General features: G+C 43.9%; 1 protein-coding gene across 1 annotated transcript in view; it reads right to left on the bottom strand.

Moving 5' to 3' along the window:
- Nucleotides 1-9,193: 9,193 nt before the first annotated feature.
- Nucleotides 9,194-25,864, bottom strand: part of LOC142929672 (exosome complex exonuclease RRP44-like) — a 36,426-nt gene continuing 19,755 nt past the window's right edge. Inside the window, exons 16-19 of the mRNA XM_076071377.1 lie at nt 16,069-16,237; nt 15,390-15,545; nt 13,406-13,528; nt 9,194-11,416 (exon numbers count right to left, since the gene is read on the bottom strand). Of these exons, the coding sequence (XP_075927492.1) occupies nt 11,339-11,416; nt 13,406-13,528; nt 15,390-15,545; nt 16,069-16,237 (526 nt within the window). The 3' untranslated portion in view covers nt 9,194-11,338. The remainder of the gene's footprint in view (nt 11,417-13,405; nt 13,529-15,389; nt 15,546-16,068; nt 16,238-25,864) is intronic.

Raw genomic sequence — 25,864 nt, 5'->3', positions numbered from 1 at the left:
TGTTTTTTATACAGGTAACAAGCTGAGATTAGGAGCACTCCCTTTAAGAGTGTGCTCCTAATCTCAGCTCATTACCTGTATAAAATACATCTGATAGCCAGAAATATTTCTGATTGAGAGGGGGTCGAATACTCACTTCCCTCATTAAAATGCAAATCAATTTATAACATCTTTGACATGCGTTTTACTGGATTTTGTTGTTGTTATTCTGTCTCTCACTGTTCAAATAAACCTAATATTAAAATTATAGACTGATGATGTATTTGTCAGTGGGCAAACGTACAAACCAGCAGGGGATCAAATACTTTTTTCCCTCACTGTAGATCCCTGTCACACCCCACTGTAAACAGGCAATTGATCTGACTCCCGGGCACGCAACTTTATCCGGGCCTGCCCACCATCGTGAAGGTCCTTACTCATTGTGAGCAGATGGTAAGGGACTCTGAAAACACGAATAACAATCCAGAGCCCTGGCCTACTGATTGTATCATAGGCCTTGCCCAGGTCGGCGCTGCAACACTACACATGTAACGTATGGATTTGTTACACTGTTCAACCACACACACATACACATTTTAAATAAAACAAGTTCCTTATTTGTAAAAAATAATCAGAGTACCAGTCATCAAATAGGCAATTGACACTTGGTCCAAAGAATATGTGATACTGTAATAGAAATACATGAATAGCTAAATTCAGAATTTAGGTTAATAAGGCATAACCCAGTGCACAATATGACATTCATGAAAAGACAAACAGTGCAACAAAGGAAATCAGCTTTCAGTCTGTATCAGACGGTCTCTGACGCTAGTGTTGAGAAGGTGACATGGCAGGCGTTTAGAAATCCGCTGTGCCGGTGGATGTAAAGTCGTTACACACAGTGTCTTTCGAACGATACAACAGTCAGATGCTTGATGCAGCTGGTGACTTTCCAGGTGTTGTAGGGTATTGACGATGTGTAGAACGATGAAATTGTACTTCTCAAATGTCAGGTGTTGTTGTGCTTTGACGATGCGTAGCACGATGGTTTTCCTTCAGTATCCAACGTATAGAGGTGTCTTCACCATGATAATTATTCACAAGCTTGTTGGTTTACAGTCACGTTTTTTCTAAACTCATGTGATTCATGGCACATGACCTTGCAGCACAGTTTTGAGCAATGCCTTTCCTTCTCCAAGAGGCACACATGTATCCTCTCTTTCCTCCAAGATTTTTTTAGCAACACACTTTAAGTCTTCTATATTTCAGAAATCTCCACTGTTTTTCCACTATATCGTCTCCACTGCTTAACCACTATACCTCTGAGTGGTTACTCAGCGTTTCAGCCATTCTCGTGCAAGGAACGACTTCTGTTGAGAGCAATCTCACATGCACGGGAGCACATGCTATCCAGCCAACATAAATATGAGGGTTGCCCTTGGCTCTCTGGCCCCTCTGGGCACTCTCTGGGCTCCGGGCACCCCGGCCCTCCTCTTCTCCTCTACTCCCTTGATCTTCTCCTTCTCTAACGTAGTCCACTAATATACTAATTGTATGCATGGACCAGTGTATAAGAATTAATAGTGTATTTCTTATCCGAGTCATGCTATCTCTTGTGAAACAATGGACATCTCATGAATTTAGGCAGACCTCCACAGCTTGGTCATCAATCCATCTTACTTTTTCGGAGATAACGGAAGTTTATGTTTGGCCTGGAGTTTCAGACCTCGCAAACTTAATATAGCCTCCCCAACCAGCCAATAAATCTAATGAAGTTCCGAAATGGTTTAAAACATCTTTACAATGGTTCTTAATTAATTGTATTTTACGGTTACCGTCAGACCGCAGCTCTTTCGCTGATATTGCCTCTTAATACCTCTCACACCACGGTTAATGGTATGGTTTATAACATGGAGTATAACAACGCATTATGGCTGTCTCTCTCCCTCTTCCATTCCCGAGCATGGATTGAGTCGTCCGTCTGAACGAAGCTCGTTCGTTGTCCGTGGTGCTGGTCGTTGATGGGAAGAAAAACCGCCATTTTTTGCAATATGGCATTGTGATATATAACGACTTATTGTTGGTGGCTCAGCTGATTGGAGAGTATATAGAGTTTATTGATAACATTGAGGTATTCTTAGTTTTTTCGGTAAAGTCACGTTGAAGGGAAACAACAAAATAATAAAATATATCAAACACTAAAAAATTCTCACGACGTTTCGACCATAACTCAAACGGTCGTCTTCAGGTGTGTTGGTTTGCATAAATTTATTTTTAAACGGCGCATTTATTTATTTATAAATGCATATCCGACCAGGAACACATAAGCAGTGAACTCAAGCACGTACACCAAGCTCTTAGGGCTAATGGTTACTCCGACTATACAATCCGCAAAGCTATCACTCAAACCATGAAGAAGAACCCTCTTGAGGAGCCTTTCAAAACCATCACTTTACCCTACATTGCGGGGATCACAAAAAAATCTCCAAAATCTTGAATAAACACAAGATCCAGGTCCGTTTCAACACATTACATAAAATCCGTGATCTGGTTCCGTCTGTAAAAGATGTGATTCCGGACATACAATACCCTGGTGTCTACAAACTAAGTTGCCTCTGTGGTAGTAGTTACATTGGAGAAACCAAACGCCATGTCTCGGACCGCATTCGTGAACACAAAGCAGACCTTAAACACGGTAGGACCAACACCTCGGCCGTGGCAGATCATTGTTCTAATTCAGTAGGCTCACATGCCATTGACTTTTCCAAGACAGAGGTTCTTTGTAAGCCATCTGGCTTCCATGAGAGATTCGTTCATGAGGCTATCCACATATACAAGCACAGAGACAATTTCAACCGAGAAGATGGATTCTATCTTAGCAATCATTGGAAAGATTTGATAAACCATTTCAGGTCTTAATTGATTGTTCACGCTTACAGTGGCTTTCAGACAGCATACATTATAAAAAATTTCGTCTCCCCCCTCCTCTTTTCAGAATATAGATGGACTAGTCCTAAATAAACTGCCAAATCGTTGCGCGTGGCGCTAACGTTTTTATAAATAAATAAATGCGCCGTTTAAAAATAAATGTATGCAAACCAACACACCTGAAGACGACCGTTTCAGTTATGGTCGAAACGTCGTGAGAATTTTTTGTTTTATATATATTATTATTTTGTTGTTTCCCTTCAACGTGACTTTACCGAAAAAACTAAGAATATGAATTACTGCAGTCACGAAAGCTTTAAATCAAAACATTGAGGTAGTTTATATTTTGGTTTTCATTGGTTTTACTATATGGTATTAATACTGGAAGGAACGAAGTTGTAAACTGAGTGTACCAACCTGCAATAGACAAAATTCCAATGTTCCTACCAGCCCACCCTGCAGGGACCTGTTTATATAGTGTAGTGTATACCCAGTTGCTTTGTGATTAATAGCTCAGCTTATTGAAGAATATATCAAGTACAATTATTATACTGATGTAATATAGACTTAGTTTTTTCCCACATTGGTTTACTGTATGATAGTTGGGTAGTTGGAGGCCCTTTAGCGTCCATATACTAAATGCCTCTGTTGATATGTAAACTTTGACTTTAACACATCTATTTTTGTCACAAGCTAATCCCTAGCTATTTCAATGCTAAATTCTCCTGCTTTCTAGGTCATTCACACCTATCACCGAGCTTAAAAGACGCCATGAATCTCAGCAGCACTCATTGAAGCACTGTCGTCCCGACAGTTATGTTCTTTCACCTGAAGAAGGCCGCTTGTGTTGCGGCCGAAACGTCGTGAGAATTTTATAGTCTTATTTTTATTTTATTATTTTATTCTCATTCTACGTGACTTTACCGAAAGAACCAAAGAAGATAAACAGATACTTTAAACACCTTCATTTGGAAGTGCACGCTTACGTTTACTATTTGCAAAACATAAACCAGGATCAAGCCCTCTCCATGCTGCGATTCCTTGCGTCCCTGTGATGTGGCAATCCATTCAGCTCCTGTAAGCGACCTATTTTTATTTGACCAGGTAAGGCCCACCGAGATATATAGCTCTTTTCCAGAAGCAGCCTGGCCACATATGATTGCTCAACGTAGTGGCTTATGTGAATATTTATAGCAGTAATTATCTTAACGCATGTTTTTAGATGTGGAGAAAAAAACCGAAGGACCTGGAGAAAAGGATACGTGACCATGGGGAGAACATGCACACTCCAAATACGGGAGACCCTTGAATATCACGAGTTCATAGTTCGTGGTTTAGACCTATCGCCGGCAAGCTCTATGTAAATCAATTTACCTATCATGGGGATTAGTTTTGGTCTTTAGCGGGTATACTGTACAAGGAAGTACTATATCATTGTGTGATATTGTGGTGGGGAGCGGGCGAGGGGATTATTTGTTTACTAGCCTTTTGCCCGTCCAAGGATGGGTGTATTGCAGTAAATCTATTGCAGTAAATCAGACCGCGAAATGATATTAATTGCATCCATTTGTGTGCAATTTGTAAGGCCGCGGTGACAGACCTATTTCATTTAAAGGTTATAATCCCTTGTTCATCATGACGTCCTTTTTACTTCGATGTCTCAATAGCGTTAGGGAGATCGCATGACGTGAGGGTTCTGCCTTTGTAGTGAGTTTCTAAGTTGACGCTGAGGAGGGGGGAGGAGGCACCTCGCCCCCCCCCCCCCCCGATGTGGAGTGACGTCACCCGAAAGTTGCTGAGACAAGGTCTTATATAGGCCTGAGATGAGTGCATCAAGGTAGGTGGGTGGAGCTAGAGATGGTCCAACCACAGAGGCTGGGGCAGTGGCCTTTGTATTGTGAGATTAGCATGTCAATGGCTGTGGCAGTGGCCTTTGTATTGTGAGAGATTAGTCTATTCATGAGTATTAATGAGGGGGCCTGCTCGACGTGGAGTGACGTCACGCGCGGGACACAGACATTCTTGGCTCATTATAGTAGTAAATTTGGCATTCAGTACAGCACATTTCTATTGTGATGTGTCTATTTTTGGTTGCCGTGTATGTAAGCTCATTATTTAGGTCAAGCTTAAGTATTGAATATCACGCTTTTGGCTTTTGCTGCACTTTCCAAAAATGTAACCACCTCGATATCCAAGGTATTCCTTATAAAGGCATCAGAGTCGGGATCAAACCCTCGGCCTCCTCCATACCAGGTGAGGTAGTTAACATCTCCTAGCCACCGAGCTGATTCTTTCTCTGTGGCAATGATTGTCCATGCTTTGCACAAGCAAATACTGTAGAAGCATAACTCGCTTTTTGTGTCTCCACATAAATCAGAATACGATGTTTAAATACATCAGCCTAATGGCTTTTCCCACCAACATTCCCCAGCACCACCAGGGATGCTGTTGGAAGATGCATCGACACCCCCTCCTGGGACTTCATATTCAATACCCGTTGAGAAATACAACTGAGATTCAATACAACTGAGATTCTTGCATTACGTGTAGTCATTACACTTTCGGTGTTTTGCTTTCACTGGTGTTTGTCACGCCAAAACAAAGGTCACATGTTGCTTTCGGGAGGTTATAGCTGGGAGGGAGAGGACAAGTTTGGCAGAAAAGAACCAGAGCTTTTTATGAAGTGATAGGCCATGTAACTTTTATACAGCGCTATGCAGCTGAAAAAAGGATATGCCATTGAACGAATTCAGAGTAAGACCTTCGCTCTGAAATTGGAGCTGGTCATGAACAACTGCCCAGATATGGGAATACCTCCACTCTTTCCACAACTACCTATCATGCGGAGTTGAGGGGGTGGAGTCCTTGAAGACATACAAAATATCAAGGCAGGTACTGCTTTGATTTATTTGGTAGGGCGAATGGTAAGGCCCTACCTCTTATTGGCACGATCCAGGTTCACCATCAGACTCTCCCACTCCTCGAAGTGAACAGCCATTACGAGATCATCACCAACATCATCAGCACACAGATCATCCGTTGTTCTCTCCTTCCAGATTAAGAAAAACCGTGGGGCATGTTACACGTTAACATTATTGATACATTACGATTAGTAGATCAAAGTAGATTTTAATACAATCAGTCCTCGCTTAGAATGCCACCGTAGAACACTGATTCGTTACAGTGATAGGTGTGGGGCCAAATGTTCTGGACTGACTTCTACTACCAAGCCAGCTTCACAACATCTGCACGTTTCTCCGGTTTCCTCCTACGTGCCGAACCCTGATGCTTGAAATTGTCCAAACATCTTAATGCAGCACGGAGCTAATAATGAGTCTCGAGACTCAATGTGGCTCTCCTGGGTACATAAAGGATATTTATAGATTTTATTATATTTATTCATATGATTCAGCCTAGCAGCTGCACTGCGATGTGCCAGCCTTGCCACTGTGTCATGGTGGTAGTGGTGGTAAAACCGATTCGGAATAATATGTTCAGTACACGTCGTGATTTTTGTATTTTAAAAGTGTAAATCAAACGAGTTGCAGTGACGTCATGGCCGAGTAAGCAGCAATGACCGCTCCAACCCCTACATTAGAACATTACCTTTTTCGACCCAACATAACCACTCGCTTTCCTGTTTGATAGTTTTCTTATTTTTCTACCTGGCCTCAGGCACTTTATAGGGGGCCTTGGAAAGCTGGTTTTCTACTTTGGAGCTTCCTAGGGCGATCCACAGCCTCCTTAGGTGTAGGGTCCTCAGTAAGCAACTCGAGCCTGACCTCATGGCTAGGCCAAAGGGACCTTCCGCCTGTATCTTTGTGCTCCATGGAAGACAGATCCCCTGGGAAAAAAGCCATAGCTTTGTCTCCCCCCCCCCCCCCCCCCCGTTCAAGTTGACACCAGAGATCCCGGTGGGAGGAACGAGAGCTCTTACAAGCCCTTTTGTAAAAAAAAAACAAAGAGAATACTGCCCTTCTTCGGGTCCTCAACGAGATGTCGAGTAAGGTTTGCAGGAGGTTGAAGATTCAGGAGGCAGCCACATATGACCCTTCAGACTATGCTAGACGAGCAGAGCGGTGCAATGAAGACCTACGAAGCCAGGCTGCTGGAACCTGAGGAGGCTTACATCAGACTGGACTCTAAGGGATGGGAGTGCCAAGTAAACCATACGGCCTCCCGGAGGGGGTCGAGGGCAACGCTCCTCAAGATGCTCTATCCTACATTCGGCTACATCTGCTCGAAGCTCCGGCATTCCTCTCTACAACTGAGCCATCACCACCTACACGAGTCGGCGCTGCGCTGTGACCACGGCGTGCCTCCACGCGTGCCTGTCGACGGTCGTCCTCAAGACTGCCCGCATCGAACGCGAGCTCATCTCATTCGTATGGCAATGCTTGCTTCCCGCAGAGCAGACTCTTGTCCACAACCTCTCTCGCATAGATGTAGCGTAATAAATGCACATCCTATACCGTCGGTATACTTACCTGCAGTTGCGGGCACAAGCCCATAGGGGGTGCCACCCTGAGCTGGGGAAGGACAGAGAGAGGCAGGCCCCAGGTGAGGGGTTGGGGGGTTCTTCCAGAGCCCCCTGGAAGGTTCTAGAGAGGGGGCGGTACCGGGGGCGGAGAGCCCCCGAGAGGTGTATTAAAGGGGCACCTCTGGGACAGCTCGGGGCAGTGTTCCGAAGAGGAAGAACAGAAGACCAGCCTAGCTAGGACCCTAGGACCCGACATCCTTATAAGGGTCGGGGCCGAGCGCGGACCAGTGGTCAGGACCCGTACCTTGGCTGGGTCGGGTCAGTTAGCCTCCCCTAGGGCACAGATAGCCAGAGGGCTGAGAGCCAGGTTTGATCAGTGCGAGGGCACGCTAGCCCGGAGGCTGTACCTCCCTAGATAGTGGGAGTTAAGGGGAGTTCTGTTCATAGTTACCAATAAACTGCATTGCCTCTAAAGACGTCTCCAGTCTCCGTGGAACCCACTACATATATGTATTTTTATATTTTGACCACTGTGTGATAAACACCTTGCCTGCATGCAGCGACGCTGGATGCTTTTCCCTCTTCCTTTTCCTCATCCCTTCACAGAATGAACACGGTAACGCGGTCATGCACCTTGGGGGGGGGGGGGGTCAGACATTTGTGACGATGTGTGACGAGGGGGAGGGGGGGGGTTTGAGAAATGTGACGTCACATCAAAATGCGCAACTTTAAGTATAGAATTGTTATAACACTAATTGTTATAACACTCCTACAACATTAGTGCAGCGCCACGCACTACAATGACAATAGTTGAAGCATGTTTTATTTTCAAAATGGAAATATGGTTTTGGGGGGGGGGCAGACCTGTGTGACGTCATATTTGAGGGGGGGGTCTGACTTTTTGCGACGCCGAGTGACGAGAGGTCAAAAATTGCGTGACGTCATTCATGGACGGCCCCTCAAGTGAATGGCAAAATTGGTTTCGATTTACGTTGTTTCACTTACCGTCGTGTTTTTCAATGTACTAAATCGAGAACTTCAGTGCTTGGGGGATTTTGGAGCTGGCTCACCGCCTGGGCTGCTGCTGCCTTCCCACCCGGCTGTGGTTGCTCGAACCTCCGAGTCGTTCATAGCTCGTGGCTTCTAATATCGGAAGGAAGCGGTGATCGTCTTTGTTCGATGGCCAAGAGCTGCTGCTGCGAGGATGACCAGAGTTTGCGTGATGATCGTTTATGCTCCTGGACACGAGATCAGCAAGGTGTGATGTTTAATTTGTGGGAGTTGCACCGCCTGTACGCGATCAACCGTCGACGCGCCCACCCGGGCCCCACGTTTGCCGTGAGGCACCATGAGGGCCTCCCCGACGGCCAGGGCCTCCGCATGGTCGGAGTGGGCAGAGGCCGGCGTTCGACTGGTGGTTTGAAAAGAACACGGACAAACATTCGAGCTCACGCTTTTGCTTTGGCAACAATTTTCGTTAATTGGGCTCCAAGCGGCTCAACAAGCCTGGAAGCCGGCGCATTTAATCACCTCCGAGATCGAAATGTGGCAAATCGCATGCTAATCAGGAGCAAGGTGGCCCAGGGATTGAGAATCAAATTTGCATGTGAAACGGCGGTGCAGGACTCGATTCGAAGGCAAGTGAATACTGCGCAGTGGTGCATTGCAAGTGGACATTATTATCATCCAACAGTGACCAGCATGGTGAAGTATGGTCAAACTAAACCTGACATCCAACATCACGTGGCGAGATGTTCATCCAGCAGTGGAAAACGTAACTTAAAGTAACCAAAATAACAGAAGATGCATGGAAAATAAATCGGTTTAATTTTGTATATAAACGCGTATAACTCATGTGTACATGCTTGTAAATATACGATTCAGCTAAAAAATGTTAAACACATTTACACAAAGTCGCAAAGACATCAACTCGCTTAAATCTTTACCATTACTCCAGGAGCTCAGAATTATTGCCCAAGTACTGTATATACGTGAGTAAAGTTACGACCATTTACGAAAAAATTTGAAAACGTGTCAATATTTTGTCAGAAATTATCTTTGCACGTCTAAAGGACAAGAGAAGCTGTAACGAAATGCGCATTTGTAAACGATTAAACCTTAAAATTTTCTGACACCGACATTTTTTCCAAAAACATTCCTTGTGTGATTGCACAGAGTCCGATGAGGGGTGGGGCAGCTGTGTAAAAAAACCTGAGGTGAAATTCTCCGTTAAACGGACGATTTAAACAGCAACAGCTCGGGGAATTTTATACTCTGTTCTATGCAGCTGACCGCTGCCCCTTCATACAGTAAATGGCATCCTCACAAGAATAAGTAACCTAACATCCCTTGCAGGGAATCCTCTCGCGATAAAAAATCTTCCATTTGCCATCCATCACGAGACCCCTGCGGGTGTCACCGTGCACAATCATACTTCGAAGCTCTTGCTCGGATTCCCCAGAGCTTTGCCCTCCGAGTGGCCACCCTAATGGCCCACTGCGACAGGCCAAACCTGGCACAATTGTAGGTTTTTAACTATAATACACGTTTTATGTGTTAGATCGTTTAAATATATAAATGTGTTGTTAAACCCACCACCACCCGACAGCCAATTAGTAAGGTTTGTCACGTAAACAGAACATGTCAATTCGTTACTAGTACAGTCCACCAGTGTGTTGGAGAGCAAAGCCACACCATTTACAATCTAAGTACAACATTTCGCCAGCACTAACTAGCTTCATCAGGCGACAGCCATCACTTGTGAGCACTTCTTTCGCGAATTGGGAGGGGAATCAATGAATGCATATGACTATGGGTATCCATTGCCGATTGGGTTATTTATATGTTAATCAACACACATTATGCATGCGCATTAAGGAACGAGGATTCTCCACGAATCTGGCTGTCGCCTGATGAAGCTGGTTGTAATTACTGGTGAAACATTGTACTCAGATTGTAAATGTTGGGGCTTTGCTCTCCAAGACACCGGTGTGATGTTACTAGTAACGAATTGGCATGTTCTGTTAATGTGACAAACCTTTCGAATTGGCTGTGTCGGGTGGTGGCGGGTTTACTGACACATTTAAATATTTATTACGCGATATAACCCAAAAAACCAGTGTTATGGATATTGGTCGCGAAAGCCTACGTGTTAAACTGGTTTTCAACTGTTAGATCAGTGGTAGCCGATATGTGAATCGCGATCCATGGGTGGATGATCGCAAAAGATTTTGATTGTGGATCTCAGGACAAATAGGAATAAACACCTCTAATATAAAGCAATTCTTGTTATAGCAGATGGCAAAACAAAATCCCCGACTAAGAATTAATGGATTAATAATATATATTTTAAACCAATAGATCGCACTAGCACTTGGCATGTCTACAGTGTTCTATTAGTCGGTTAAATCCATCCAGGTAACTGTTGGTCATATATTGCTGGTAGATCACGGAACATGTTGAGATATACCAGAATGGATCACAGTGCTTTGTGGGTTGGACACTGCTGCGTTAGTCAATACACACCACCGATTCAGTAACCAATATTTTTGTGAAATCACCTTCATCACAAGGGGGTCAGTGTCTTGGCTGGCAAAGAAGTGGGGCATAAGATATCCTAAACCTTTCATACATCTTGACGCGTATACACCTTAATTGGCTGATTGTACTGGTTGGCAAGGTAAACATTCTAAAAAAAAAATGCGCTACCATTTGAACCGCTGCGCCAGGAGAACGAAGAACCGGTGAACTCTGGATTGCAAGTTCAGAGTGCAAACCGTCTGTTACTTCAGGGAAACATTTCTCATAACCGCCACTGCTTTTTTTTTAAATTGTTCACCTCTGCTTGCGAGCACAATGTACACTTAATTAACTCTACAGATGTAAAACCCAGAGTGTGTGCCCACTCATGCACCTCCTCCGACATCTTGTTGACACCGCATCCACGATACACTAGTGCTGTCTGGGTTTCTTAGGCCGGGGAGAAGGCGAGCCCCATGGGGTGGACTCCGCAGGGTTGTAGCCTGGAATCTGTGACAGCGGACACACAAATGGCACAAACGTACAACAAAGATAGTCACCCAAATAAGCCTTTAACAGACTGTGCTGCTGTTAGGCGGCATGGCCCACGAGGGGGTAAGTGGCCAACACCTCTCCCCAGTGCTGATGTTTACACACTGCACCAGGTACTCATTTAAGAAAGAGTTGACCTTGGGTAGGCAAAACAGCAGTTCAGATAATCCTCATTGGTGTTGGCGGTGAGTGGGAATTGGGTTGCCGGGTTCATAGCGCAGCGTGCTAACCACTACACCAATGCTCTCACACACACATATGCGAGTATTTCCAACAAATGTGATACGTTATCATTACACTTATTAACACTGAAAAACTTCGCCAAGTCTGAAGACTTTTGAGGAACACGGGGAGAGAAGATGACAACTCCACACAGTAACACACTCTAGTTGGGAATCAAACCCAGTTTTCTTGCTGCAAGACACAAGGGTTTACCAATGTGCCACCCTGCCGCCCATGGCGATACGTAAACTACCTTAATACCAGTTTCAACGCATGCTTATTTTTAGATATGGGAGGAAACCAGAGAACCCGGAGGAAACCCATGCAGAACAGACTCATGGAGTTTTGTTAAGAAATCTGATATCTACCAAGGCTCCCACACCTTGACTTAGCTTGGTATCTTGAGAACTCGCATTCATCATTTAAATAGGTCACGTTTCAGATAATGGCCCTTCTTGTGCAATGAACTAGGGCCATAATAAAAATCTATTTTATACAGCACCTTGCATATCGAAATATCTCAAAAAAGCACTGGACATTAAAAAACTACTCAAGTATAGATACAAGCCAATAGAAATAAAGTAAAAGCCGATAATAACAATAATGACAGTGATACTGACACTTTACACAGCATGCAAAATGCAATAAAAGCTAATCATAATGATTCCTCTCACAGTAATAACCAATCAGAATCCAGGAAAAGCCAATTAATAACGATGTTTTCAAGCTGGATTTAAACACACGGACAGTCACAACTGATATAGGTAGGGATAGTGTCCCATAGTCTTTGGATATACAGTCTGTTCTATAATACGGTAGTTGCGTACCTCAAGAACACCGCGTTTTGGAAAAATCGTGTTATAATAAATAATATATTATATGGGGTAAAGCGCAGTCCGCAATAACGCGTGAGATGCGTAACACAGGCTGAACAAAGACTAAGGAACGTGGGTAGCATCTAGAAGCATCCAGCAGCATCCCGCCTTGTGTGATGCTACGCCGAGGCAGCCGTTACGACCGCTTATTCCTACTCGCGCGACGTAGTTCCATTCATTCAACCGAGTTATATCCAGTTTGGATCCGCGTTATACAAAAAATGCGTTCCTTCATACATTCATCATCGCGTTATATCCAATTTGCCAGTTACAGGAGGTATAGGACAACAGACTGCAGCTCAAAATGCTAGCTATACATATATTTTTTCCATCCAAGACCGGAGTTTATATTTTATTCCTGTGTTATAAGGGTATTACGTTCAGGGGCTAAATGCCAATGTATGGGTCTGATAGCTACGGGAGAGCCTCAGGAGAGAGTTTGTGTCATCTTGCCACCCCCTCCATTCAAGGAGCGCAGACTACAGTGGTGTAAAATGTAGTCCATAGTTTGGGTTGCATGGCCACAATCGTACAGGAGCTTGTTTTTAATGCACTGCTATGTATCTGTATGAGTCTCTATGAATCTCTAAAAATCATAATGGGTCTCTCTGTATCTCCTATGTATCTCTGTGTCTCTATGGGTTTACTATACGGTCCCACAGTTTGGGTTGCATGGCAACAAGCACTATGCTGTGGCTTGTGCCATTAATTTTCGGCCCGCTGACGTTCCGATGCGGCGAGCGTTTGTTTTTTGTGCACTACTGCTGGCGCAGCAAGCAGCAACAGCAGCATGGTCACAATACAAATCGGTGGTATTCCGAGGTTGCGCGTCGCGCCGCACGGTGAGTACCTCCGGGCGGACGAGGTGCATGCGGATCCGCTGGTGCTGCAGGTTGGACGAATCCAGCGACACGCGCATGCACACGCGGTCGAACATGTTCAGCGCGATGCCCTCCACGCACAGCGTGGGGCCCTACACAAAACACAAAGACATATCTCCAATGTAGCCTTAACAGACTGTTGGGGCAAGTGCTGTTGGCGAGGAGCACAGATGAAGGCCGGCACGGCACACAAGGGGGTGGGTTGCCAGCGCCATGCCCGGCCGCCTTTGTCTCCCCAGTGGCGATGTTTACACACCGCAGCAGGTATTCAATTGAGTTCCGAGTCAACCTAGGCGAGGCCCAGGACCGGTTCAGATAATCATCACTGGTGTTGACCGTGCGAAGGAATCGAACCCAAGTCGCCGGGATCGTAGCGCAGAGCGCTAACCGCTACACTACCGCTGACTGCTCTCTGCCAAGTGCCCTGCACACAAGCACGGATTGACGTAAACCCAACGTTATTATTCATACTATTACATGGGTCACTCAGAAAAGCCTCACTGATTCTCAAAACGTTTGCATTCAAGGTCACTGCTACGTCTTTGTAAAAGGAGGCGAACGATTGATATGTGCTCCCCAAATAAGTAATTTGCATGTAATTTGCCAACCTTGGACCATGAGGCTGGCACACGAATAACGTTACAGGATCTTTTAACGTCCACTGTTAAAGCGGATAGCCTGTAAATATTTTACGCTTAATACACACCACAGTTTCGATTTAAAGATTTCGTGACTGCAAGGATTCATCTTCTTTGGTTCTTTCGGTAAAGTCACGTAGAATGAGAATAAAATAATAAATTGATAAAATAAAATAACACAATAATATTCTCACGACGTTTCGGCCACAACACAGTCTCGTCCCTTCACCTGATGAAGGCCGCTTGTGTTGTGGCCGAAACGTCGTGAGAATATTATTGTGCTATTTTATTTTATCAATTTATTATTTTATTCTCATTCTACGTGACTTTACCGAAAGAACCAAAGAAGACACACCACAGTATTAACCGGAGTGGCCACCGAGTTTGAAACACAAATCTCCACAACACACAGCGAATGCAATACCGCTTGGGCCACCTCACCGCGAGCTGAAAATCAGGCATGAGAAGCCGATGGCTGCAATGACCAAACCAACCGAGGGATCGTGATGTGCGGGCCAGCCAAGGAATTTTAAAGCCTTATTTGGCCATCATTAAGGAGTAGATGCAACCCCCCTTAGGTTATATGGAGTGCACAATTGCAGTTAAGAACATACCTAAAATATGGCTGCAAATGTTGACCCTTTTGAGCTTCTGGTCCAAATTAGGCTGTGTGCATTATCCACGCAGAGTGACAATGTAATGCGGCATGCAAGGCATGCTGGAAAGGACCGGATCCACTGATGACAAATGTGCTTTTTGCCATCTAGAGATCACTTTTTGCATCAACTACTATTTCCCTCATTTGTTTTTATTCTACAAGTACTTTTCTGCCCTTCGAGTTTCTCATTGTTTACAGAAAGCATTAGATTTTCTCTATAATTCTTCCGGATCTGAAGGATTTTACTGTATTTTTAATGTGATGTCCTCTCCGTGACAATACGGGCTCCGTCATGGCAGTTATTTCCAAAGCAAATTTAATTGTGACAGTTTTATATTTGAAACGCATTTACATCATTGAATTCAGTTTCAGTTTATTTTGGTATAGCCCTGTGAGCCATCCGGCTCTAATGTATCCACCGGTGTAACTTCCTCTGTAATAGTCCACACTGCCAAATGGCAAAAAAAACGGAGCTTCGTATCTCACTGCGTTCTTCCACCTTAAACCAAGTGTCTGTGTGTCTGATAGAAACCTAATCGTAGAGAGATGGTCAGGGGGCTTGGGTCCCAGTGCATTAAGCCAGTCCTGGGTTTAAATGCAGAATTCAGCCGTTCAGGAAATGCCAATGTCTCCCGGTTAAGTGAACACATGCCCTACCTCCTCGTCGAAGGTAACGTTGAGCTTGAGATCTTTGGAGTCAAAGAAAACCGTCCCCTCCAAGCCGTACTTGGGAATGAGCACCACCACGGCGTTTTTGCACGCAAACAGCACGAAGCCCTCTTCGCTCACCACTCTCTTAGTCTTGAAGAACAACTGAGACCACAACAACAACAGCCGTTAATCACTGCTACGTGGCAAAGAGCAGACACACGCGCATCACTTACCAAGCCCATAATTATTTAACAAAATTTAAGGTAATTTTCCTGCATCCCCCTGCTAATTTATTCCAGTTGTGCTATTGGCATCATGTCATGGGGATTATTTTGAGTTCAATCGTGAAGGTACAATGTCAATTGTATTGACTATAATCCTCCATCACCTGACAGAGCCAATCAAATAAAGTTGTCACATCATGGGCAAATGTGCCAAGTGACGAGGTTTTTCAGCAAACACAGAAGAATGCTGAAAAGCAATGTCAAGTGTAGCCAACCAGTACAGCCACAGCACCACCACACGTAAGCGTGCGAATAGAAAACAATTGATTCTTACTACACGCACAATACGATGCCTGCTTTCGTGACCTTAAAAATGGTTTTCAAGAGACGAATGGACGCATTATCAGGTGCCTAAGCACACGCCGTGCAAGCTCCACGTGGCCCACACTTCCGCCTCCCACCTGCGTGTGGAAAGCTACAGACGAGCGTTGGGCGTACTGCGCCATCTTGTGGCGGTAGTTGAGGTTGTTGCAGAGCTGCTGCTGCTTCTGCTTGTCGGTGAGCGCCGGGTACGTGGGGTCGGCGCCCACGCACACGGCCAGCAGCCGGTGCACAATCACATCCGAGTATCTGTAACGGTACAGGGAGACAACAACAATATTCACATTTGTTGTAGCCTCTATTTAATATGAAGATTAAATTTACAGTAGATACAGGCTGCGGTATGGCCACGAGATGCCAACGGAGCAGCGGTATTAATCCACCAAGCACCGCGATTCATTCTGGTGGATCTCAGCGGGTTTCACGATCCACCAGAAAGCTACGCAAACAATGACTCAGATAGATTTAACGCTGTGATAGAATACTGTACTCTGGACATACCACGTTCTAGCACCATCTGCTGGTGGAAATTATCTTTGTTAATCTTCTTTGGTTCTTTCGGTAAAGTCACGTAGAATGAGAATAAAATAATAAATTGATAAAATAAAATAACACAATAATATTCTCACGACGTTTCGGCCACAACACAAGTGGCCTTCATCAGGTGAAGGAACAGAACTGTCGGGACGACAGCACTTCAATGACTGCTGCTAAGATTCGCAGTGTCGTTTAAACTAGGTGGGAGAGGTAAAGCGCCTTGACAAAGGAGTTTACATATCAAACAGGATAATTTAGCATTGAAATAGCTGCGTTAAAGTGTTGGATCAGCAGGGTGTTAAAGTCAGAAATTAGCATGTAACTGGGAGATTAGCATGATGGTAATGTGAGGGATTAGCATGTGACTGGTCACGGAAATAGCTATGTTAAAGTCAAATTTTCCATCTCAACAAAGGCATTTAGTATATGGACGCTAAAGGACTGCAACTACCCAACTATCATACAATAAACCGATGTGAAAAAAAACTAAGTAGAAACTTCATCAATATAATAAATGTACTCAATATATTCTTCAATAAATTGAGCTATAAACATAAAGTAACTGGGTATACACTACACTATCTAATGAATACCATATAGTAAACTAATAAAAAAACTAAAATACAAACTACATCAATGTTATCAATAAACTCTATATTCTCTCCATCAGCTGAGCTACTAACAATAAGTCGTTATACATTACAATGCCATATGGCGAAAAAAATGGGTGGCGGTTTTTTCCTTCTTTCCAACGTTAGCACCACGGAGAGCGACGAGCCTCGTTCAGACGGACAAGTCCATCCATGCTCGGAACGGAGGAGGGGGGAGAAACAGCCACGATGTGCTGCTCTGTCCTGTTGCGTTACAACCATGCCATAAACTAGACTACTATACATTGTAATGTTATACCTTCCAATCTAAACTACATTGTATAATATCGTATACACAGCCCAATGTACGCTCTAACATTATGCATTATATTGATATGTCTCCAAATAAACGTTTTCCTACATTACACAACTATACACCGTAATATACACTACCATAGACAAACCCACCCTTGAATTATACAATGCGTTACTTTAGACTACCCTATACTTTAGACTGTAAAATATTAGACTTGTAATATTACACTATGTATTATTCTACCAACCCTACTGTATACCACACAGCTGTATATTCACTATAAAATTACAATACTATATATTGCCTTATGAATTATGTTAAACATTACAATGTTATACTATTTATTATTATATAACATGCTATAAACCAGGGGTGTCCAAACTACGGCCCGCGGGCCAACTGCGGCCCGCCATCCATTTTTAATTGGCCCGTATCAAAGTTTAAAAATATAATGGACTATGGCCCACTGTATTGCATTTCTTAATTTAAACACTAGACAGCGCTATTGTCTTGAACAAGGCAGCGTCTCCACAAAGCAAGCAATCGTAGAAAACATTTGCTCAGGGTCACCAGAAATGCCGGAACCGAAGAGACGCAAGATTGCAAGCGAGTGCAGAAAATTTCAGACTCGGTGGAAAAATGATTTTTTTTTCATAGAAACCAAGGGGAAGTGTGTTTGTTTGATTTGTAATGAGAGTGTTGCCGTGATGAAAGAGTACAATGTACGACGGCATTATGAAACGAAACATCAGACCTTCACGTCCTACACTGGCGCCGAGCGGAGAGAGAAGGTAAAGCAAATGGCAAGCTAGCCTGCTAACGCAGCAGCAGGGTTTTTTTTCCGTGCTAACAAAGCTCAAGAAAATGCAACAATAGCCAGCAATGAAGTAACTCAACTCATTGCCCTACACGGGAAACCTTTCTCAGACGGTGACTTCATCAAACAGTGCCTCACTAAAGTCGTGGGAATGTGCCTGGAGAAATTGCAGGATTTTAACGATGTTAGTGTTGTCCAGAAATAAGGTTGTGCGGCGAATTGAAGACTTGTCGGCTAACTTAAAACAGCAAGTGTCAGATAAAGCTTGTGCTTTCGATTTTTACTCGATTGCATGTGATGAGAGCACAGATGCCACGGACACTGCACGGCTGTTAATTTTTTTGCGGGGAGTTGATGAGAATTTTTGCATTACGGAGGAACTGCTTGATCTTCGGAGTCTAAAGGGGACAACAGCTGGGAAGGATATGTTTTGAAGCTGTGTCAGATTCAATTAACCAGGCTGGACTTAAATGGGACAAGCTGTGTGGAATTACAACGGATGGGGCTCCAGCAATGACAGGCGAGCGCAAAGGAATGGCTTCTATAGTGAGTGCCAAGGTGCAGGAGAGCGGAGGTGAGACTGTTAAAATGCACTGTATCATCTACCAAGAAGCCCTCTGTGCCAAGATAATCCAGCTTGGCGATGTGATGAACACAGTTGTGAAAAATGTCAAAAAAGTATGGCCCGAGGGCTTTACCACAGAGAATTGCAAGCGTTCCTCTCTGATGTCGATGCTGAATACGGGGACCTACTCTACCATTCTCAAGTGCGCTGGCTCAGTCGCGGCTCCGTGCTGCAGTGGTGTTATTCCCTGAGATCAAATATCGACAAATTTTTGAAAGAAAAGGGCAGACCTCTCCATGAGATCATTGACCCTTTATGGTTGGCAGGCCTGGCTTTTTTAGTTGATCTCACTGATCATCTCAACACCCCGAACAAGAGACTACAAGGCAAAGAGCAGCTGGTACCACAGCTGTATGTGCACATGAAAGCATTCCGTGCGAAGCTCCGTCTCTTCGAGTCACAACTGCGCAACTTCAATGTAGCGCACTTCCCCACGCTGACCGAAATCAATGCGCATTTCCAAATGCCAAGCTCTCTGCAAAAATGGGAGAATATGTGTCTGTGATCACATCTCTCATGACAGAATTCAGTCAGCGCTTCCAAGATTTTTCTGTCATTGAGAAGGAAATCACACTGTTTGCGGCTCCGTTTTCAATGGATGCAAAAGAAGTGGAGGAGAGTCTGCAATTAGAACTGATCGAAATTCAGTGTGATGATTCTCTGAAGAATCAGCATCAGCTTCTCTCCCTACCTGAGTTTGGAAAAGGCCAAGTTTCCTCTGACGAGACGCCATGCAAAACGAATGATGAGTCTGTTCGGCTCAACATACATATGTGAGCAGACATTCTCTCTGTTAACGCTGAACAAAAGCAGGCTGAGAACCAGAACGACCGACAGCCATCTCCGTGACGTCCTTCGCATCTCAACCACCAAACTTACTCCTGACCTGCCAGCTATCCTTCAGACCAAAGCGCAGCATCACTGCTCCCACTGAGCGTAACATTATTCCCATTACAGGTGAGTTAAAAATATACACACCGTTTTCATTTGTTAATAAGCCCAATTACTTCATAAATTCAGTCAATTAAAGTTGATGACAATTTTTTTAACAAACGTTAGTTGATGTGTTAACAAGCCCAATAATTTATTTGTGTAATAAGCTTGAAATATCCACATCCCCTATTTGTCTTCTTGTCTCTCCCTTCATATGGACAATGAAGGGGGATCAGCACCCTAAGAACCAATCTGAGGCTGTCACTGAGAGAATTACCTGCCAACCTTTTTGTAAAAAATAAAATTAAAATCTACTAATGAAGAGCTATGATGGAGGCTTTTTTTCTTCAAACATGTTCAATAATCAAACGTAATTTACCTGCATTTGATTGATTTTGACAATATTAGTGCATGAGAAGTGAGGCAGTATACCTCACGTCTAGTGAGTGGCCCAATCCTTCGTATATTTTTCTGTATGTGGCCCTCGGGAAAAAAAGTTTGGACACCCCTGCTATAAACCATACCATTGACCGTCGTGTGAAAGGTATTAAGAGGCAGTGGCAGCGAATGGGCTGCGATCTGAAAGTCACCATAAAATACAATCAATTAAGTACCAAAATGGTTTATAACATCTTTCCAATGGTTACTAAGCCAGAATCCATCTTCTCGGTTGAAATTGTTTCTGTGTTTGTATATGTGGATGGCCTCATGAACGAATCTCTCATGGTAGCCGGATGGCTTGCAGAGAACGTCCGTCTTGGAGAAGTCAATGTCATGTGAGCCCACTGAATTATAACAGTGATCTGCCACGGCTGAGGTGCTCGTCCTACCGTGTTTCAAGTCTGCTTTATATTCACGGATGCGGTCCCAGATATGTCGTTTGGTTTCTCCAATGTAACTGCTACCACAGAGGCAACTTAGTTTGTAGACGCCCGGGTACTGTATGTCTGGAACCACATCTTTTACAGACGGAACCAGATCACGGATTGTATGTACTGTGTTGAATCGGACCTGGATCTTGTGTTTATTCAGGATTTTGGAGATCTTTTTTGTGACCCCCGCAATGTAGGGTAAGGTGATGGTTTTGAATGGCTCCTCAAGAGGATCCTTCTTCATGGCTGGAGTGATGGCTTTGCGGATTGTGTAGTCGGAGTAACCATTAGCCTTGAGAGCTTGGTGTACGTGCTTAAGTTCACTGGCAATGTGTTCCTGGTCGGAAATGCATTGGGCTCTATGCTATAGAGTCTTGATGAGGGAGTTCTTCTGACATGGATGGTGGTGGGAATCCAGTTTTAAGTAAGCATTCGTATGCGTAGCTTTCCTGTGGACAGAGTGGCTCATTGAACCATCAGGTCTCCTTTTAATTAGGACATCCAAAAAGGGTAGCTTGCCATCTTTTTCGACCTCCATGGTGAATCTGATGGCTGGGTGTATGGAATTGATGTGGTTGAGGAATTGGTTTGTGTTATGGTCGAAACGTCGTGAGAATTTTTATTGTTTTATATATATTTTATTATTTTGTTGTTTCCCTTCAACGTGACTTTACCGAAAGAACTAAGCATATTAATTACTGCAGTCACGAAAGCTTTAAATCAAAATTTCATTGGAAAGACGTTATAAACAATTTCAGTTCTTAATTGATTGTATTTTATGGTGACATTCAGACTGCAGTCCATTCGCTGGCACTGCCTCTTCACACGACGGTCAATGGTATGGTTTATAGCATGTTACATAATAATAAATAGTATAACATTGTAATGTTTAACATAATTCATAAGGCAATATATAGTATCATAATTGTATTGTGAATATACAGCAGTGTGGTATACAGTAGGGTTGGTAGAATAATACATAGTGTAATATTACAAGTCTAACATTTTACAGTCTAAAGTATAGGGTAGTGTAAAGTAACACATTTTATAATTCAAGGGTGGGTTTGTCTATGGTAGTGTATATTACGGTGTATAGTCGTGTAATGTAGGAAAAAGTTTAGTTGAAGACATATAAATATACTGCATAATGTTCGAGCTTACATTGGGCTGTGTATACGATATTATACAATGTAGTTTAGATTGGAAGGTATAACGTTACAATGTATAGTAGTCTAGTTTATGGCATGGTTGTAACGCAACACAGGACAGAGCAGCACATCGTGGCTGTTTCTCCCCCCTCCTCCGTTCCGAGCATGGATGGACTCGTCCGTCTGAACGAGGCTCGTCGCTCTCCGTGGTGCTAACGTTGGAAAGAAGGAAAAAACCGCCACCCTTTTTTTCGCCATATGGCATTGTAATGTATAATGACTTATTGTTAGTAGCTCAGCTGATTGGAGAGTATATAGAGTTTATTAATAACATTGATGTAGTTTATATTTTAGTTTTATTAATTCGTTTACTATATGGTATTCATTATATAGTGTAGTGTATACTCAGTTACTTTATGTTTATAGCTCAACGTATTGAAGAACATATTGAGTACATTTATTATATTGATGTTGTTTATACTTATTTTTTTCACATCGGTTTATTGTATGATAGTTGGGTAGTTGCAGTCCTTTAGCGTCCATATACTAAACGCCTCTGTTGAGATGTAAACTTTGACTTTAACATAGCTATTTCCGTGACCAGTCACATGCTAATCCCTCACATTAACATCATGCTAATCTCCCAGTTACATGCTTATTTCTGACTTTAACACCCTGATGATCCAACACTTTAACACAGCTATTTCAATGCTAAATTCTCCTGTTTGATATGTAAACTCCTTTGTCAAGGCGCTTTACCTCTCCCACCTAGCTTAAAAGACGCTGGGAATCTTAGCAGCAGTTATTGAAGCGCTGTTGTCCCGACAGTTCTGTTCCTTCACCTGAAGAAGGCTACTTGTGTTTTGGCAGAAACGTCGTGAGAATTTTATTTTTTATTATGTTTTATTTTTATTATTTTATTTCCATTCTACGTGACTTTATCAAAATAACCAAGAAGTTGCATAAAGTTGTTGCATGCTTGGGCTCCAGATGCCGAAATTACCTTTTAAAAAACGGCCAGTCTCATCAGATCTCAGAAGCTAAGCTTGCAGCGCCCAGCCCTGATGGTAACCCGGGGATACAAATTCATGTGGAGAAACAAATGTTCGCTTGTGACGACCAAGACTACGCCTGTCCTCCCAAGGACAGGCCTCACTGATTCCGAAGACTTTCATTTTCAGGAGGGTCCTGCCGAGTATTTTTGCAGTAGGGAGGCGATGTTGTGCTGTGCAGTGCCGGAGAGTAAGCTCATGCAGCCGGTCCACCCTGTCCTCTCTCCTCCCGTAGGGACGGGTCGGTCATAATAGCGGTCAGAAACACCCTCCACGTCACAAAACAGTTCAATTTCTCAATCCGCAGGTCAGCTCAAATCTGTATTGTGGGCGTTCCCTTGTACTCTACTGTGTACGTGGGGCTCTGGATCCAATCCCCTGATCACCATTGCATTCACTTAAATAATAATAAATTCTCCTGGCCACCCATAGAAAATTAGAGTGCACAATTATACGTGTGATTCATCACAGGCGAGCTCAGACCGGCCACACTTGCAGCTTAGGGCCTCGCATTAAGAGAGGGGGGGATCTCTAAATACGAAACAAGAAATGGACACGAGGTTTCGAGTTTTAACATAATTGCTTAATAAATAAAGATCGGTGAGAAAAAAAGACTCTCCAAAGCAGTTATTTTCATTCTGCTGACAAAAATATACAGGCATTCATAGAAGGGGCCTCTTAAACTTGACAATGGCATAGGGCCCCAGCAATGCCATCATCCGGCTCTGCTGCCGAGTGTCATCCCAATGAAGTAATCTGTAGTGGGAAACTCGTAGGTGTGTGCATGTGTGGAGGGAAACCTGTACTGCTGTCGTACGTTGTAACCGGGCGAGGCCAATTTCCGTCCTCATGGTCGGCCACGGCGTCCTGGTCTTCGTACTGCTGCTTGTTTTTGGCTGTAATGACACCCAACATGGACAACCCCATCACCTGCGTTCAAACAAGTGTTACACAGTACGTACACACGCGCAATAAAGCAACCACAAAGCACATACACTTTTAAATATAAAAGCACTGGGGGTCTAGTACTGTAGTCACCAATCCGTGTGTATTATTTATTTATTTGTTGGTCATTCTGATGGCAGCACAAACAGAAGCTGCATCCATAACTTCTCAATCCCCACAGTCCCAGGCCAAGGTCCATTCATGGAATTAATACAAATATTTACTTATTAGAGGGTGTTTTTGTTTGTTTGGGTTAGCTCGCGTAAATCTTAGTCAAGTTTGTCACGTAAACAAAACATGCCAATTAGTGACTAATTCAGCACATCGGTGTGTTGGAGAGTAAACCCACAACATTTACAATTCAAGTACCGTGACCTTTCGCCTGTAACTACAACAACAACCCGCCTCGTCAGGTGACAGCCAGAGTTGTGGTGAAATCCTTCCCCTGTTTCGGTCTTTAATAGACGTAGACGGGGGATAAATGTGACGTCGTCGCTTGTAAGCAGATCCGATACGAAGACGGGGGGGAGGGGGGGTAATGTATTGATGTAAATTACAATGGATATCTGTTATTGATTGGGTTATTCGCAGTTAATCAACATACATAATTGTTACTCCTGCTATTATGGATTGACTCAAGCAGCTAGCGAAGGATGCTAGGTTTAGTAATATATGTTATATATGTCGCTATTGTTAACTTTCAATCACATGTCTCATGATCACTGTTGCATTGTTTTTATAGCATTATTTTAGTAACTTCTAGAAAGGTTTAGTTTAGCCTGATTTTTACATAGTGGACACTGTGTGTGTGTGCTGCGAGCTGAGTGGTGGAGGTACCTGGCAACAGTTGAACCGAGCCCGCTCGGCCTCTTCATCCGTGGCGACCAGGGTACAATCCTTACTATATTCTTGGTTCTTTCAGGTAAAGTCACGTAGATAGAAAATAACAACAATAAAATAAAAATAAATTAAAATAAAAGCAAAAAACCCACGACGTTTCGATCGCAACACGTGATGAAGACCGGCACTATGCTGTGGCTTGTGCCATTAATTTTCGGCCCGCTGACGTTCCGATGCGGCGAGCGTTTGTTTTTTGTGCACTACTGCTGGCGCAGCAAGCAGCAACAGCAGCATGGTCACAATACAAATCGGTAGTATTCCGAGGTTGCGCGTCGCGCCGCACGGTGAGTACCTCCGGGCGGACGAGGTGCATGCGGATCCGCTGGTGCTGCAGGTTGGACGAATCCAGCGACACGCGCACGCGGTCGAACATGTTCAGCGCGATGCCCTCCACGCACAGTGTGAGGCCCTACACAAAACACAAAGACATCTCTAATGTAGCCTTAACAGACTGTTGGGGCAAGTGCTGTTGGCGAGGAGCACAGATGAAGGCCGGCACGGCACACAAGGGGGTGGTTTGCCAGCGCCATGCCCGGCCGCCTTTGTCTCCCCAGTGGCGATGTTTACACACCGCACCAGGCATTCAATTGAGTTCCGAGTCAACCTAGGGAAGGCCCAGGACCGGTTCAGATAATCATCACTGGTGTTGACCGTGCGAAGGAATCGAACCCAAGTCGCCAGGATTGTAGCACAGAACGCTAACCGCTACACTACCGCTGACTGCTCTCTGCCAAGTGCCCTGCATACAAGTACGGATTGACGTGAACCCAACGTTATTATTCATACAATTACAAGGGTCACTCAGAAAAGCCTCACTGATTCTCAAAACGTTTGCATTCAAGGTCACTGCTACGTTTTTGTAAAAGGAGGCGAATGATTAATATGTGCTCCCCAAATAAGTAATTTGTATGTAATTTGCCAACCTTGGACCATGATGCTGGCACACGAATAACGTTACAGGATATTTTAACGTCCACTGTTAAAGCGGATAGCCTGTAAATATTTTACGCTTAATACACACCACAGTATTAACCGGAGTGGCCACCGAGTTTGAAACGCAAACCTCCACAACACACAGCGAATGCAATACCGCTTGGGCCACCTCACCGCGAGCTGAAAACCAGGCATGAGAAGCCGATGG

The sequence above is a fragment of the Petromyzon marinus genome, chromosome 33 (genome assembly GCF_048934315.1).
Source record: "Petromyzon marinus isolate PM22_M1 ecotype Great Lakes invasive population chromosome 33, UKy_Petmar_22M1.pri1.0, whole genome shotgun sequence".
Classification (NCBI taxonomy): domain Eukaryota; kingdom Metazoa; phylum Chordata; class Hyperoartia; order Petromyzontiformes; family Petromyzontidae; genus Petromyzon; species Petromyzon marinus.
The sequence above is the reverse complement of the archived record's forward strand: the minus strand, read 5'-3'. Positions and strand labels throughout refer to the sequence as shown.